This window comes from Centruroides sculpturatus, unplaced genomic scaffold (assembly GCF_000671375.1).
Source record: "Centruroides sculpturatus isolate CEXI.00-Female unplaced genomic scaffold, Cexi_2.0 scaffold1379, whole genome shotgun sequence".
Taxonomy (NCBI): domain Eukaryota; kingdom Metazoa; phylum Arthropoda; class Arachnida; order Scorpiones; family Buthidae; genus Centruroides; species Centruroides sculpturatus.
Window position 1 is genome coordinate 164,438 of NW_019385610.1, and position 17,168 is coordinate 181,605.

At 29.8% G+C, this 17,168-nt stretch overlaps 1 protein-coding gene across 1 annotated transcript in view; it reads right to left on the reverse strand.

Moving 5' to 3' along the window:
* Positions 1 to 17,168, reverse strand: part of LOC111640577 (26S proteasome non-ATPase regulatory subunit 11-like) — a 46,725-nt gene that overhangs the window by 23,555 nt on the left and 6,002 nt on the right. The window contains exon 2 of the mRNA XM_023386601.1: positions 5,611 to 5,709. Coding sequence (XP_023242369.1) covers positions 5,611 to 5,709 — 99 coding nt within the window. The remainder of the gene's footprint in view (positions 1 to 5,610; positions 5,710 to 17,168) is intronic.

The window sequence follows — 17,168 nt, forward strand, 5'->3', positions numbered from 1 at the left end:
TGTAAATTAGGTACCGTAAGTCTAATACAGTACTGTAATTTTATACATTTCTTGTGAAAGAAACATTTCTTATTCAACGGCGATTAAAATTATTTATATTAATGATGTCTCCAAAGTTCAACGAAGTTTTCACAGAAAAATAAGTTGTTAGAAATCGGCCGCTATTTGCTGAGCTGTTCCGCGACGAAAACAAGCTTTAGCAATGGGGTTGTCGAATGGTGCACACTCGGTAAGTAATCCTACAATTTTCTGTTTATAGTGTAGTTTATACGGATTATTTCCAAAAAATATATACGTATTTTGGAAATGTTGAGTCGAATTAGTCTAGAATTGATTAATTTTATGGAAGAAAACCTTTCAATCAGCCGTAGTTCGTAAACTTGACATGTGTCGGGCTGTGATTGGAAGGACTCGTAAGAAATTGGATTCCTAAAGAATGGAACGTATCTATGATCTTATAGGGGGGGTCGACTGGTATTACCTCATGTGTTTCTGGCTCCATAGTATTAGCCATATTAAATGCTTACTTTCAGGTAGTCAACTGTTTAAATTTTTCCATAAAAGAACATTTTTGTCCTATTTTAGAACAGCTTCAGCTTAAAGAACATTAGTCACTGTTCATTTAGGTTGCTTACAACATACTTCTATTTCTTATTTCAAAATCCATTGCATTAAAATTGTGATGTTTGAAATGGGCCTTACAGAAAAAAGTAGAAGTATGTTGGAAACTACCTGTAGTACTTAGAAGCTGGTAGGACATTAAAAATATATTATGGAGCAATCTTTTTCATTTACATCTTTAAAAAAGCATCTGAACATCATTAATGCAGAGGACTCAAAAAAATTAAATACCAGATGGATGGAAGTGCTAGAAATAAGAAATTGGGAAGATATAGTTAAACGATTGCAAGACAGAAGAATGAAGGAGGCAGTGTGATATAAGTGTGAAAAAAATTAATACGTTTAGCTGAACCGGAAAGTGATGTTAATACTGCACATGCACTGGGTTTGATTTTAACAAATTAAAACGAAAAGGTAGAGTCTGAATTATCATTTGATCTGTCAAAAATGTTCAAATTCAGTTGGAACACTGACTTATGTTTGTTAAGCCAAAGCTGTCCTAAACAAGACAAAAAACATTCCTTTATGGAAAAATTTAAAAGTTGGCTACCTGAAAGTAAGCATTTAATATAAATAAAACATTACAAATTAATAATTGAATACATTTCATTGCTAGAGCTAAAGACACTATTTCATAATAATTTCAATATATTTATATATATATTTAGTTAGCTGAAGAGGGGCTGATGCCCGAAACGTTGATGTATGAAAAAACGTTCTAACTAAATAAAAGATTCAACTAGCCCAGTGTTGAGAAAAACGTCACTTCATTGTGCCAGTACACAACAAGCAAATACAACACGGTTTCGACAACATCTATATATTGCTGTAATATTCAAGCTTTAAACAAATCAATGAAGCATGAATTGATATAACCATACACACAAAATGAAAGCTTGAAAAATAAGCATTTAAAAAATTAAACCTAAAAATTTACTTTAAATTTGTTTATTTGCTTTAAAACTTTTAAGTTATTCCTTTTAAGAAACAGTATCTAAAAACAATTAAAAAAAAAAGTTGTTATAGACACACACACACACTAACTCATAAGAGATCACATCAGTTTTAAAAAAAATTACTAGATAATGTGATTGAAATCATTGCAACTTGTTAATATGAATGAAAATTTTTTTTATATTATAGAATTAGTCTGAAGATGACTGTTTAAAATGGTAGAAAACATTTATTTTGCTGTTAAAGTATCATTTATTTGCTGGATTTTGGTGTTTTGTTATGTATTTTCAAAAAATTTTTAATTTAATTTTCATTGAAGTTAATATAATTCTTGCTTATTACTAGGAAAATTAAATTTAATAGAATCACAACAACATCTCACACAATAATAATGTTTTAGTTGTTTGGGATATAAAATTTAATGTATTTTTCTGTGTCCAGAGTTCTTAGAGAAAACAGAATTCTTGTTAAAGAAACTTTACAACACAAAACATGACATCTCAATTGAAATAATACAAACATTAAATAAAATCAGGACTTTTAAAAAAGCTGTTTTGATTAATTTATTTAAGTCTCCTAAATCTAAAGGATATAAGCAAAAAGATGCCAAATTTTCCAGGACTATTTTAAGACATATTACCCAAATACAGTCGACCCCCCTATAATTACGATTCCTATAAAACTGCGAAAAAATTGTGACGGTATCCGTAAAAAAACTCCTATAATTACGTAAAACGTCATCGGGCAGCCGAACTACTTTCCCGCCGTCCGTAGCGCCAGGCTACGGAGAGATTTCTATCGTCTGGACAGTATTATATAAATTATATATAAATTAGGTACTGTACATATAATTATATATTAATTATATATAAATTAGGTACTGTATATATAATTATATATTAACTTATTGTAACTTTGTTATAATTAAATATATAATTTCCGCCGTCTAGCGTGGCGCCACGCTACGGAGATTTTTACGCTAACTATCGTCTGTCAGTATGTAAATTAGGTACCGTAAGTCTAATACAGTACTGTAATTTTATACATTTCTTGTGAAAGAAACATTTCTTATTCAACGGCGATTAAAATTATTTATATTAATGATGTCTCCGAAGTTCTACGAAGTTTTCACAGAAAAATAAGTTGTTAGAAATCGGCCGCTATTTGCTGAGCTGTTCCGCGACGAAAACAAGCTTTAGCAATGGGGTTGTCGAATGGTGCACACTCGGTAAGTAATCCTACAATTTTCTGTTTATAGTGTAGTTTATACGGATTATTTCCAAAAAATATATACGTATTTTGGAAATGTTGAGTCGAATTAGTCTAGAATTGATTAATTTTATGGAAGAAAACCTTTCAATCAGCCGTAGTTCGTAAACTTGACATGTGTCGGGCTGTGATTGGAAGGACTCGTAAGAAATTGGATTCCTAAAGAATGGAACGTATCTATGATCTTATAGGGGGGGTCGACTGGTATTACCTCATGTGTTTCTGGCTCCATAGTATTAGCCATATTAAATGCTTACTTTCAGGTAGTCAACTGTTTAAATTTTTCCATAAAAGAACATTTTTGTCCTATTTTAGAACAGCTTCAGCTTAAAGAACATTAGTCACTGTTCATTTAGGTTGCTTACAACATACTTCTATTTCTTATTTCAAAATCCATTGCATTAAAATTGTGATGTTTGAAATGGGCCTTACAGAAAAAAGTAGAAGTATGTTGGAAACTACCTGTAGTACTTAGAAGCTGGTAGGACATTAAAAATATATTATGGAGCAATCTTTTTCATTTACATCTTTAAAAAAGCATCTGAACATCATTAATGCAGAGGACTCAAAAAAATTAAATACCAGATGGATGGAAGTGCTAGAAATAAGAAATTGGGAAGATATAGTTAAACGATTGCAAGACAGAAGAATGAAGGAGGCAGTGTGATATAAGTGTGAAAAAAATTAATACGTTTAGCTGAACCGGAAAGTGATGTTAATACTGCACATGCACTGGGTTTGATTTTAACAAATTAAAACGAAAAGGTAGAGTCTGAATTATCATTTGATCTGTCAAAAATGTTCAAATTCAGTTGGAACACTGACTTATGTTTGTTAAGCCAAAGCTGTCCTAAACAAGACAAAAAACATTCCTTTATGGAAAAATTTAAAAGTTGGCTACCTGAAAGTAAGCATTTAATATAAATAAAACATTACAAATTAATAATTGAATACATTTCATTGCTAGAGCTAAAGACACTATTTCATAATAATTTCAATAAATATAATTATTATTATATAATTTATTAATGAATTTTTATTACTATAATTATATTTGTACCTATAATTAATAATTAATGTAAAGTATTAATTAAGAACCACCATATTATAAAATTGTATTCTATTTGAAATAATGAATTATTATTAAAAATATACTCAGAAAATCCAAAAGTCAAAAATAATATGATTAAATAATTCATGAAATAGAAGCAAATTTTTAATACACAGTGATATCCTGGTTTTCATCAATAATCTGCCCAAAAACAATTGACAAAATTTGAAACCAACGAAAACCATTTCCACATGAATTGATGTAAATCAATTAGCTCATTCAAGACACTCCAAAATACGTACTAAAAACACATTTTATAGAGAATAAATATAGTGTTTAATACTAAAAACAATAAAAAATCAATATAAAATGAATAAAAAAAAACTAATGTAAAGAATAAATGAACATTTAACATGGCATTTTAAGGGCTGCCGGTTCTGGAAACTTTCTTTGGTCCCATGATAGAGCTAAAAAGCAATGAAATAGTTTGGCTATACATGTGGAGTAATGCTCACACAACGAGAAACAATGCCACACTGAGCATGAAAATGCATGGGTTGCTCTTAATTTTCGCAAAATTAGCAGTGAGGTCACATGGGCACACCAATGAAATCCGAGACAAATTTTTCACCAAAAAAACCAACGATAACTGACGTCAACGAAAACCAACATATTACTATAATAAATTAATATTTTTAAGAAGTTTACCCCAGTTTTAGTTCACTACAAATTGAAAATTCAATGCATTCAATTCATGCTGTTTGTTCTATTCTCAAATTCTGAGAAAAATGTTTTGATGTTGAAGTAATTTTGTAGTAATTTCAAACTAAGATAATTTTCTAAAATATTGAATGTTTTAAGACTTTTGCAATGTTGTTCCTATCTTCTCTTAACCAAATTAGCTCAAGTTTGTTCTATTAGATTAAATGATAAAATTTTAAAGATTATTTTTGAAACTGTGCAGTATTATTGTGTTGTTGGCCAGATGGTCTAGTGGTTAAGGTTCAGCCTATCACTCTGAGGATCTAGGAACAAATCTGGTCAGATTGAAAATCTCCTAGAATTTTATTGGGATAGTCCATTCTGAAAATGTTGGGCCCAGCTGTCCTGTTGGGGCCTGGCCAAATCTACGACAGGGTTTGATAAAAAGACTCCTCGTGTTCACAGGGAAGAAAAAGAAAAAAAATCTGTATTGTTTTACAGATTGTAAAATAATTAAGATTTTTAAATAGTTCAATAGAAAATTAGTTTTTAGTCTAAGGAATGATTTTATCTCAACTGCTAAAGAAGGCTATCATAAATTTTATTATATCCGTAGTGAATAAAAGAAAAATTATTCACACTGTTAATATAAAGTATTAATTTACAATTGTGCCAGTTACAAAGTCAATAAATTTATACATGAAAAATTAAATTTTAAGAATTAAAATTTTTAAACATTTAAAATAGAGTTGATATATCTCAAATTATGTAGTTACATATCAATTTAATATTAATGAATAAATTTTTGACTAAAATAATAAATTATAAAAACTCATTGTTCTGATAATTAAAACTAAGATACTTCATACAGTCCAAAGAACGACTATGCAAACTATTGTCGTCATTTGCTACAAAATTATTGCAAATCAAAAATCATTTATTAATGATTTGAAGTGTAAAAAAATAAAATTGCCATCAAAATGTATTAACTTTAAAAAAGTCAAAATTCTCACCATTTGCTCTTCCATGTTTACTTAACAAAGATCCAAGAAGAAGAATACTCTGTTCCTTAATATGAATAACTTCTTCATTGCTAGCATCATTCATTTCAACTGAAATGCAAATTTATATAGTTTAGCAGTTTCTGTTGTTTGTTTATTAAGGTAAACGCACCGGTAGTGGACACTGCGTTAGTAGTGGACACTTTGAACTTCAAATATGAGTAATAAGGTTGTTGATGGCTTCACTGTTCAAACATACAAATCATTCAGTAGACAGAACCCTCTAGTGGTGGTAACTCGCACTGATCCTTTTCTAGTGCATCATGGGATGTTTTCCCGCACTCATTAGTGATGGCATTCCTGCTGATATAAGAAGACAAGTGAGTCTGCTGTCTGTTTCCTTAAGGTCTAGGTAATTTAAATCACGCTTGCTGTATTAACAGTTAGTTTCACGGAAGTTTTTTGGTGATATACTATTAATATGAGCTTCGTTGGTATGTTTTAAGACCTTCCTGATAGTATTTTTATTTTCCAAGTCAATTGAATGAGATGTCCACTAATGAAACAAAAATATCGTATATTTTTAGTAGTGGACAAGAGGTGGCCACAACTAGTGAAAATGAACTTTTCACTTTTAATCAGTATCAAGTCAAAAATTAAATCACCTAATGTTAAGTAACATACAGTATTGATTCAAGCATTTTTTGGTTACTCTGTCTAGTCATGGACAGGGGGTGTTCACTATTAAACCGTGAATGTCCGTTTATTGAAATGAGGTGTTTCAATAGTGGACAAAACATGGTTTGGTGCCATGGGATCCTACAGCACCCGGTATGCTAAGTAGGAAAATAATGTGCAAGAAGAAGTCAGACAGTACTCTCACGAAAAGTGATGTAAGAGTTGGTTTTGAAACATTAAAAATATACATGGGACCTGAGAAAGTGGGGTTATTTGAGACTGTAGTTTCTTTTGAAGATGTTGAGGCTACAGACAAGTCCCTGTTCAATTTATGGCACCAGATGAAGACAGACATCATGAATCAAGTAACAGCTGGAAACAACAGCAAATCCTTCAACAATAATGAATCAGAACATGAAGATTCGACGGTTGAAACTTCAAATCAATCGCAGCCATGAGATAAATGATGTCAGTAACACCAGTGCATTTAGTGATTCATATATTCATGATATTCATAATGACTACCACTATCAAAATGAAAGACCTAGTACTTCAAACACTGGCAATACCATTGTTGCCACAAGTACACACAATAGCCGCAATAACAGTCAGATCTCTGAAACAGTACCTAGTCCTTTCAAAAGGTCACTTCTCTGGTCAGAACCCAGGGAAATCACTAACAAAAGGAAGAAAAAGGAAATCATACCTTCTGTAGTTACGTCAAAAGCTTGGCAGGAATATTATGAAAATAAGGAAAAGAAGAAAATAGTGGAACTAGAACTGAAAAGGGAGAGAGCTTTGGCAAGACAGAGAAAGAAAGAACAACAGACTGCTGAGAATAAAAGGAAAGCTGAAGAGAAAGCTATGAAAATGAAAATGAAGACTACAAAGCAACGAAAGAAGAAAATGAGAAAGGAAGAGACATCATCAGAAGATGAAGGTTCTTGGATTCCCTCGGATGGTGGTAGTACAAACGATGTTACGTTAGATGTAGAAGACACTATGGAAGATGAAGAAGAAGAAGACGACATTATGCAGTTTCAGGAAAATATTGAACCCCCTTCAAACGAAACTATTGGACCAAGTTCAGCAATTAAGGAATCGAAAGATACAGAAGAAAGGGGAGAAAGTATTGAAGGGACTTTAAATTGGACTCGGAGGAAGGATATGTCCGAAAGACACAGTCGGAATACCATTGAAAAGGAAAGGGAATCAAACATCCTGCATGAGAATGATTTTGTAGTTGCCACCTTGTCTGGTAAGAAAAGAAAGTACAAATGTGTGTGCAAAATTACCAGTTTAATCAGTGATAATATCGCAGAAGTGATTGTGTTTAATTCCATAAATAGGATGAAAAGCGTATTTGCTAAAAATGAAAAAGATGTACAAACGATAAATATTTCTCAAATTGACTTGAGGCTTCCTAAGCCTCTAATTTTTGGAAGAGAGAGTCACTGTCAATTCTCGAAAGGCATTGACATAGATAAGTAGTTCAACACAAATTAACAATGCAACAATATTTCCTTAAACTATGCTGACGTTAATATTTGAGTTCTCCTAAATGTAACTTAGAACCCAGTTTTATACTATTATTTTTAAGTGTTTAATATTGAGTGTAACAATAATCCATTCCAGTATGTTAAAACTGATCTCATTTATTTCAACATTTGTATTCGTTAAGAATAATGTAACAATAACAAAATAAGAAAGTTTCTTATACTAACTTTGTAATGTTTTATATTTATGTTTCATAATACTTATTAGTTCAATTTTCATATAAACATTACAAACTATACACATGTAATTTACATTTGTACAATTTGATATTTTAATTAATTTAATTAAATTATGAGTTGTCATTATAATTAACACAGTGTTCTTGTTCTTTATAGTAAAGACTGTCAAATTCTGCAAGTTGTGAAAAATAAAAACGATTTCATCTTGAATATAATCATTTCTATATTCCTTGTCCACTACTGGTGCAAATGCCTGTCCATTACTAAATATCTCAATTTTTTTAATGTCCACTACTGAAACATTTTCAACCTTACAAAATAAATTAAATTAAAATGTATTCGACGAGACTGACATAATTAAAATCCTTACAGTGAGTGAAGAAAAATTTTGTCTAACAGACAATATAACTTTTAAGCCATAAGGCTTCCAAATAGGGGTCCAGTTTCAAAAAAGTCGAAAAATTTTCCTTAAAGTGTCCACTACCGGTGCGTTTACCTTATGAGTTTATTATACCTATGATTTTTATAAAATACAATATATAAACATAAAAACACGTTTTTTTATAAGCAAATTATTTTATAGTTTAATAAACAAGAAAGATTAATGCAAACAAATAGTTCATATTTACAAATTAGGTTTTTACAAAGTTTATGATAATTCTATAAATGGCAGAAATAAGTGAAAAAGTTTAAATTTTTCTATATCGATATATACCTTAAAATAATTTTTTTAATGCATCCTTGTTTGTTCACTTATATTTAAAGTCAACTAAATTCCTGTCACCCTAAATTTTCATTTCTGTCAAAATATGTAATACATTATGTCTAATAAAATAATTAGATATCTAATAATGTAGAGAGAAAAATGTTTAAACTGTGAAAGAACAATATATTCAATTCTAAAAATGAATTTTGTTTAAAATATTCTCAGGAATTGATAATATATATAATGTGTATACCTCAAATATTTCAAGCATGACATCTGGATTGCTTGTTTTCATACATACAATCAAAAATTTCATGGATGAAATTTGCTACCACTAAGAGTCATGCAATAAGATCTTCCTTGGATTCCATAGTTGTCTCATACACTAACCTTTTTAAATGACCTCATAGAAAACAATACAGTGGAGTCAAATCAGGTGATTGTGATGGCCATGCCACTGGTCCATATCTATCAATTTATCTTTTACCACATTTTATGTTTAGATGGTTTCAGACATAATAAGAGAAATGACTGCACCATCATGCTTGAACCACATTTTCTGACAAATTCCACATGGAATATCATCTAACAACTTGGGTAAAAAAAATGCCATCAAGAAATTAAATAAAACCATAAATTGTTATCAGACTTTTCATTGTTCTTTTCCAACATTTATTTTGAAAATGATTCAATTATAGAAATGTGTCCATAGAACAAAAGTTGATGTACTGTACTCTGTTCACTCTATACACCCCCCCAAGTTTGTATAGAAATGATGCAAACACTATATATATGATCTTAAGAATAACAGAAATGCTCAACAGTTCAACAATTTTAAATACATTGAAATTAAAAAATTAAAAAAGTTTAATTGTTAACATATATACAGTAGAGCGTCGATTTTCCGAAAGTCAATCATCCGAAAGAATTCCAGTCGGCAAATTTAAATTTTCGCCATGCTGTGGCACTTCAATCTTTGGCTACGTCTTGGGCTACTCAAATATTTTACGTTTTTGATACTAAATTAACATCTAAAGTATAATTTTTTATTATTTGGAGATTATATATATATACAGCAGAGCGTTGATTTTCCGAAAGTAAATCATCCGAAAGAATTCCAGTCGGCAAATTTAAATTTTCGCCAGTGCTGTGGCGCTTCAATCTTTGGCTATGTCTTGGGCTACTCAAATATTTTACGTTTTTGATACTAAATTAACATCTAAAGTATAATTTTTTATTATTTTTATATTTTTCAATATATTTATTTTGTTTGTACAAAATAAAAAAATAATTTTTAACGATACAATAGTCTTTGTTAGGCTTAACATCAACGAAAATTCAACGCAAAGCAACACGCAACAGAGAAAAATTTTGACATCAGATACGTTAAACTATTTATTCGTACGTAAATCAGTTATCCGGACAACCCCAGTCTTCAATTGATTCGGAAAATCGACGTCTACTGTATATATATAATACTAAAAAAATTTAAATGAACTAATGTAAAAAATGCAAAATAAATTTGTATTAAAAAAATGTAACTACCTATAAAAAATAAATTAAGAACAATAACTCATATTTCTTAGTACATATACTTCCTATATGCAATTTCCATAGATCAAGCATTACAGTGTAATTGTAGTCATGATTTATGGAGTAATATGTGATTTTAAAATGTGATCTTATATAACAAATTTCAATCATATTTTATCATATGCATAAAAATAACAAATAACACAATATACATTCACAAAGAATATAAAATAATGCTTATAAAATATCTTCTAATTCAAGAAACTTCTTATTAAATATCAAAAATCTTGGTAAGTGATGTTTACAGGCTATTGCATGTATTCACTCATACTCCTAGATGACACTGCTGATTTATTATAGAAGTCTTTTTATTTATATGCATTAAACTTTTTTGAGGTTAATTTGGCTCATCTTTAGACAAATACAGGGTGTTTGTATTTTTAAAGTTAACTTTTCATAAAGATATAACTCAGGAACTAATCAGCAGAATGATGTCATATTTCACACTGAGATTTCTGTGGTGATCAAATTTTATTTGAAAATAAAAGAGTTAGTTACAAAAATGTCTGCTAGGACAGTAAGTAGGACTATGACACCATAGTGAATAACTCAAAACATCTCAAAACAAAGATGCTGTGTGGCTACTCAATAGATTGATCAGTGTATTGGCTTCCATTCTTGGCAACATGCTGAACTTGCTAAATCACACATTCAATGATAGCACTCAGCGTTTTGGAGGTCAGCATATCAATCATGCTGTTGCATACACAAACAATTTTATCATGTGTATTTTAAGTTTTGAGACATTTTGAGTGTTACAGTGCCACTTATCACCCTAGTGGATATTTTTCTAATTTTCTTTTGTTTTCAAATAAAATTCCATTACCACTGAAGTTTCCACATGAAATATAATGTAATTCTGCTTATTAGTTCCTTAGTTATATCTTTTTGAAATGCAATCTTTTAATTATGAACACTGTACTAAAAATTAAATGGAACATATTAACATTTTTGAATATTTTCTGAATTTCCAGCAACTGTTCAAAACTTTCACACAACTTAAAATAGAACAATATTTTCTCTATGTTAATTTATAATGTTCTTCAATACAAACAGTTTGAAACAAAATCCAACCTCATGATCTTTAAATCTAACCAAATATGTTATACCAAATCTAATTATTAATTAAATTAGTTTATACCATTAGTTCATTCTCATCTTGGTTCTCATTTTTCTTTTTGCCTCCTTTTTAGACCTATCTATCTCACAGTCCATACACATGGGTCAACTCATACTCTCACATCTTTTATTAATTATTAGTTAGTCCAATAATTCAATCAATTTTAACTCACTCAGAATTTAAATATCTTCTGTGCAAAACACACTAAAGCAATTTCTATAGATATGTCACAAAAGAAAACAAAAGAGCTGCAATTAATTAAAAAAGTTGTAAGGGTTCAAAAAATTCAGGTAAAATTAAATAATAAATAAAAATCATTAAAAATAATTATAAAAACTAAATTAATAGCAAATTAATTAAAACTAAAAATAATTAAATTTAAAAACTACAAGCAATTATTGTGACATTAAAAATTGCAGCTCTGCATTGTGACAATCATATTTTTCATATACAGTAGAACCTCGATTATCCGGACTAATTGGGGATAAAGGTAGTCCGGATAAGGAAAAATCCGGATAATGGAAACAAATACTTTAATTTGTCTTTTAATGATAATACAACACGTTTTCTTTTCGATGAAATATCGGTAATATTAAAAGTAAATACTGTATTTAAATCGNGAATTAAAATAACATGACTTCTATTGCAAACTGGAAGTTTATATATAGTTAATTGGGGCATCCTGCCCTTAAGCTTTCCATATCTGGTCTCGACTTTCATCTATCTAACTTAGTTCTCAAGATTAAGGAGGGACTGACAGTAGAAATTAATAGGTTAATTTATATTATTATAGATCTACAATGTTTTCAAATTGCAGCCCAATAAAATAATTATTAAAACTCTGACCTTTACACCAAAACTAAAATTAAAATGAAAATTAATTAAAATCAAATCAATTTTCCAATTTAAATCAAATTAACTTTTAAATTTGCATTACTGTGTGTGGCAGTGACCAAACATTGATTTTAATATACAGCATATATAGATGAAATTTTCTTCTTTCACTATTTTTAATTCTTTTTCTATTTATGTTTTTCCTTTCAGTAATATAATTTTAGCTTCAATCCATAGTGGTTCTGCATCTTTAGATAGACAAAGTTATACTGTATAAATGTGTAAAACACACACACAGTAATCCGTGTAAACCTGAAGTGCACAGTACTAAATTATATTTTCCCTTTTGGTAGGTTTTAGTAATTTTTTCCTTTTTTATCTTTGAACTATACGGATACATATCATCCAATTACATTCACTTTTTATAATAAAATCACTTTTCCATATGTAAAGAAATATTATTATTAGGCTTAATCCAAATTAATCAAAAGTGATTCCAATTAAAGATGGTGTTATTCAAATGCAAAAAGTTCTCAATGTTCCCAAGAACTTATGCTAGGTATTCAAACATGACTTCATGAAACAACAAACAAGCCAATCAGAGTTCCAAAAATTTGAGTCTAGCCCTGCCACCAGAAATTTTAATCACATTACAATAATACAGAGAAAAAGTTATTGTGATCTCACTTCTCCAAGAATTTTAACTAAGATCAATAGATTTTAAAATAATTTGAAATATGCATACAACGAAATTCAAAGTCATACAGACATAATACATTCATTGGTATCTATTATGTCCGTTTTCTTTATGATAGCCATTATGTCTTATGAAAGTACTGAGAAGATAAGTAGAGCAATCTTGTCAACAATAGAGTCTTCTAAAAAACAAGATCAGCATGTAGGTGTGGTAAGTTTTCTGGGTTCATTTAAAGGATCTAGTTGTAAATAGTAAATAACCATAAGAGCCTGCTGCTGGCCTTATTGTTATAATTATCAGATTTATCACACACCATCAAATCACAAGTGTTGGTTTATTAGGGTATTGTATTTTATTGATTTCCTTTATGTGTATTTAATTATAATACTATATTGTTGAAGTGTCTTTGTAACCTGGCTGAGGAGAGCTATTAAAAAAACCAAAATGCATTCTGGGATGTTAAATTTCAATTAAAGAACTTGAAAAATGTTTATGAAAAGTCTGATAATTATAACAATAACAATATATAATACAGTATATATAAAATATAACAAAATGGTTCTAGAATAGTGATGGCAAACCTTTTTCCAGAGGTAGGTCAAAATTGAATTAAAAATCTAACTCCAAATCATAGGTCAAATATTTTATTTGAGTAATTAAAAAAAAAATAAAGATTACAAATTTTACTTCATTTAACTTTTTCATCTATTAATTATAAATTACTCAATGTACTGTACATTATATAGCAGGGATGGGCAAGCAAGAGTTCAGTGGGAGCCAAAATGTAGGTTTTGCAAAATGCATGGAAGCCACAATTCTGTACTTTTTTATTCTGTACTGCAGTTCTGTACCACAATTTTATTATACAATATAAATATATTATAAAACAAATATTGAATTTTTTAATAAACATATTTTCACAAAATTATGGAAATATAATTGTAAAAATAATAATAAAAAGCAGAAATTAACACTTTCAGCAAGAGCCACATGTGGCTCTCGAAGCCACATTTGCCCACGTCTGTTATATAGTAAAATCTAGTCCCCAGCCAAGAGAACAGGATTATGTATATATTTTAGTTCAGATAATTTGAAATATCCATACAATGAAATTCAAAGTCATTATCTGGTCCAGTGACCTGCAAAAATATTGTTTAATCCAAAATCTTCCATCATATTACATGTTTATAAGTTTCCATACCTAAGTGGCAGTTTCGTTTTCACAAATTATATATTGTTGATTTATAGAATGTCCATTCAAGATCATTCAGCCATTGTACAATGTCAATGGAGAGAGGATTTTTTTTTATTTTTATGGAAGAAATCTGTTTGGAATTTAATTATTTTGGACATTTTTTGCAAAAATCTATTGTTTCAATGAGCGATTATTTATTGTGAGATGATCAAAATAGTCTTACTTAAAATATCCAAACTGGAGTCTATTGTTTCTCCAGTTAATAAAGGTTATTTATATAAGATCGTCACAATGCCAAGCTGCAATTTTTAATCATATTTTAAATTAATTTCACTTAAAATATATGCTCTCCACTTCAAATTAGTATTATCTTGCCCCTGTACATCACTTTTCCTTTAACAATAGAGCCATGCTGATCATCTATTAACTGCTTTCAGGGAAAAACTTTTGAATTGAAACAATGTGACTTCTGGTGCAAACCAGAAGTTCATATATAGTTAATTGGAGCCTCCTGTCCCTAGGGTTTCCATATCTGGGGCCGTATTTTGATCACTATCTCAGGTCTCTCATCTCTCGCAAGCCTGTCGCTGATTGGCTAATCCAAATAATTAGCCAACCAGCAACTGGCTTGTGAGAGACGAGAGACCAGAGACAGTGACCAGAATACAGCCCCTGGTCTCAGATTTCATCTATCTAATTGAGTGGTTCTTAACCTGTGGTCCGTGGACCACTGGTGGTCCCTGAAAGCATCCGAAGTGGTCCGCGAAAGTTATCCCAAAATTATTAAATAAATGATGACGCATTGATGACAATGCACAGTACGTCAAGGTTAGAGCTGATAGCGGACTGGGCTGGGGTATGGTGCGCAGTCAGAAAATATGAAACTGGAAGTCACTTAGCAATAAATTTGCATTTGAAGATAAAATCAGTGCGCTTATCGCTAAAATCGACCTATGGATCAGCAAAGTCGAAAGAGAGAATTTTTCTGCATTTGATACATTGAACCCAATTATTGATTGACAGTGTGCTGAGATTAGAGGACAAATACAAAAGAACATTACATTCCATTTGCAAAGCTTGAAAAATGAATTCAATCGCTATTTTCATGACTGCAAGGACAAAGGTATTCGGAAACTGATTTGCAATCCTTTCATAATCAACATTTCTGAGGTGCTGGATGAAATACAAGAAGAGTTAATTGAAATGCAACATGATAGTAACTGCAAGGATACATTCGAGGAATTAATCTTAAAGATTTTTGGAGCCAAAAAGCTATTGCTTTCCCTAAAATTCGAGAAATTGCTTTACAGTGCCTAACTTTATTTTCAACCACATATTTATGCGAGCAAGGATTCTCAGTGCTTTTGATAATTAAAAATAAACATCGAAATCGGTTGGATGCCAGTGCCGACATGCATTTCCTTTGAGTAGCACTGAATCAAGAATTCAGCAGTTGATAAACAGTATGCAGTCACAAAAATCGCACTAAAATAATGTAATTAATGTAATACTTTCACAAATAATATAATACTCTTGGTTCCGAATAATTTTCTACATGTTTAATTTATAGAACAACCTTATAAGAACCTATATTACTGCCAAAAAGCTTGTGGTCCATGACAAGACAAAAATTTTGATAAATGGTCCCTCATCACTAAAAAATTAAGAACCACTGATCTAATTCCATTCTCAAGACTAAGAAAAGACAGACGATGGCAGTGGGAATTTATAGGTCTACAATTTTTTTCAAATTACAGTCCAATAATTTCAAAATCCATTAAATACATATGCAAATTCATGATAGAATGCATAGTTATAGCTTTAGTAGTTAATAGATATTGTTTTCATCAGATCACATGATATTCGTAATCCTGAACTCAAGATGGTGAATTCTTCATAGAAATAGCAATTGATTCTCTAGATAAAATTTGTGGTAATTCTTATTGAAGTGCTTAAGCTTATTTTGTACATTATTTTCAGGTCTTGCTTTGAATTTAATTTGGTTATGTTTTCATTAAGTACACACCGACAGTTTTTTGGAATAGCCTAAATTACTAAATAACAACTCATAATATTAATGCATTTGTAGATGACACACACAAAATTATATAAGATAATGTCATAATTTTATTCAAGAATTACAAAAAACTTTGATTCAAAGTTCAGATAATTCAAAATCTTTTGTTTTAGTCCCTTGAGTTTCAAAATAATGAGGTTTTACTGTACTATTATTTTAATCATATTTATACATTATAACAGCATTTTAATACATCTCACACATTTTAAGTTCATTATTAATATATGTTTTTAAGATACTGTATTTGATTTAATGGACTTTTAGAAATAGTAGGCATTCCCTTTCCTAATTAATCTGTTAAACTGAGTGTTTCTTTTTGTCTGAACTTTCTAAACATTTAATGCAGGTATCTCAAAATCATCACACAAGTCACCGGTTCATTGTCACTGTTCTAAAACTTCTTACAAATCTTTTTGTTTATTGTCTTTTCCATTTTCACTGAATTATTCAGTGTATTTAATACCTAAAATACATTAAGCACAGTAGATTTTTATCTTAAAAATACAGTATAATCTAAAGCAGGGATGGCAAACCTTTTCCAGTTTGTGTGCCATACAGTAAGCATACTTGTATTTTAAAACATTTATGCTTGCTGAAGTTTTAGACTTTGAATAACAATATTGAAAGAAATGAAATGAATATGATTTAATTAGAATAAAGCTGATTGATAAAAGGATAATCAGATGATAAGTTGAAAGGATGATTGAAAAAGACAGGTGACAAATGAAAATTGTATGATATGTTGATCACATAGCATGCCAGATGATTTCTGATGTACCACTTAGGACATGCATGTCAGAGGTTCACCATCCCTGACTTAAAGGATCTTTTAACTGTTATCTTTTTACATAAATTCACATTTAAGATAAAAAATCAAATTATGTTAAATATAAAAATTTTATGTTTATAAATAACAAAAAATTACAACCTTAAC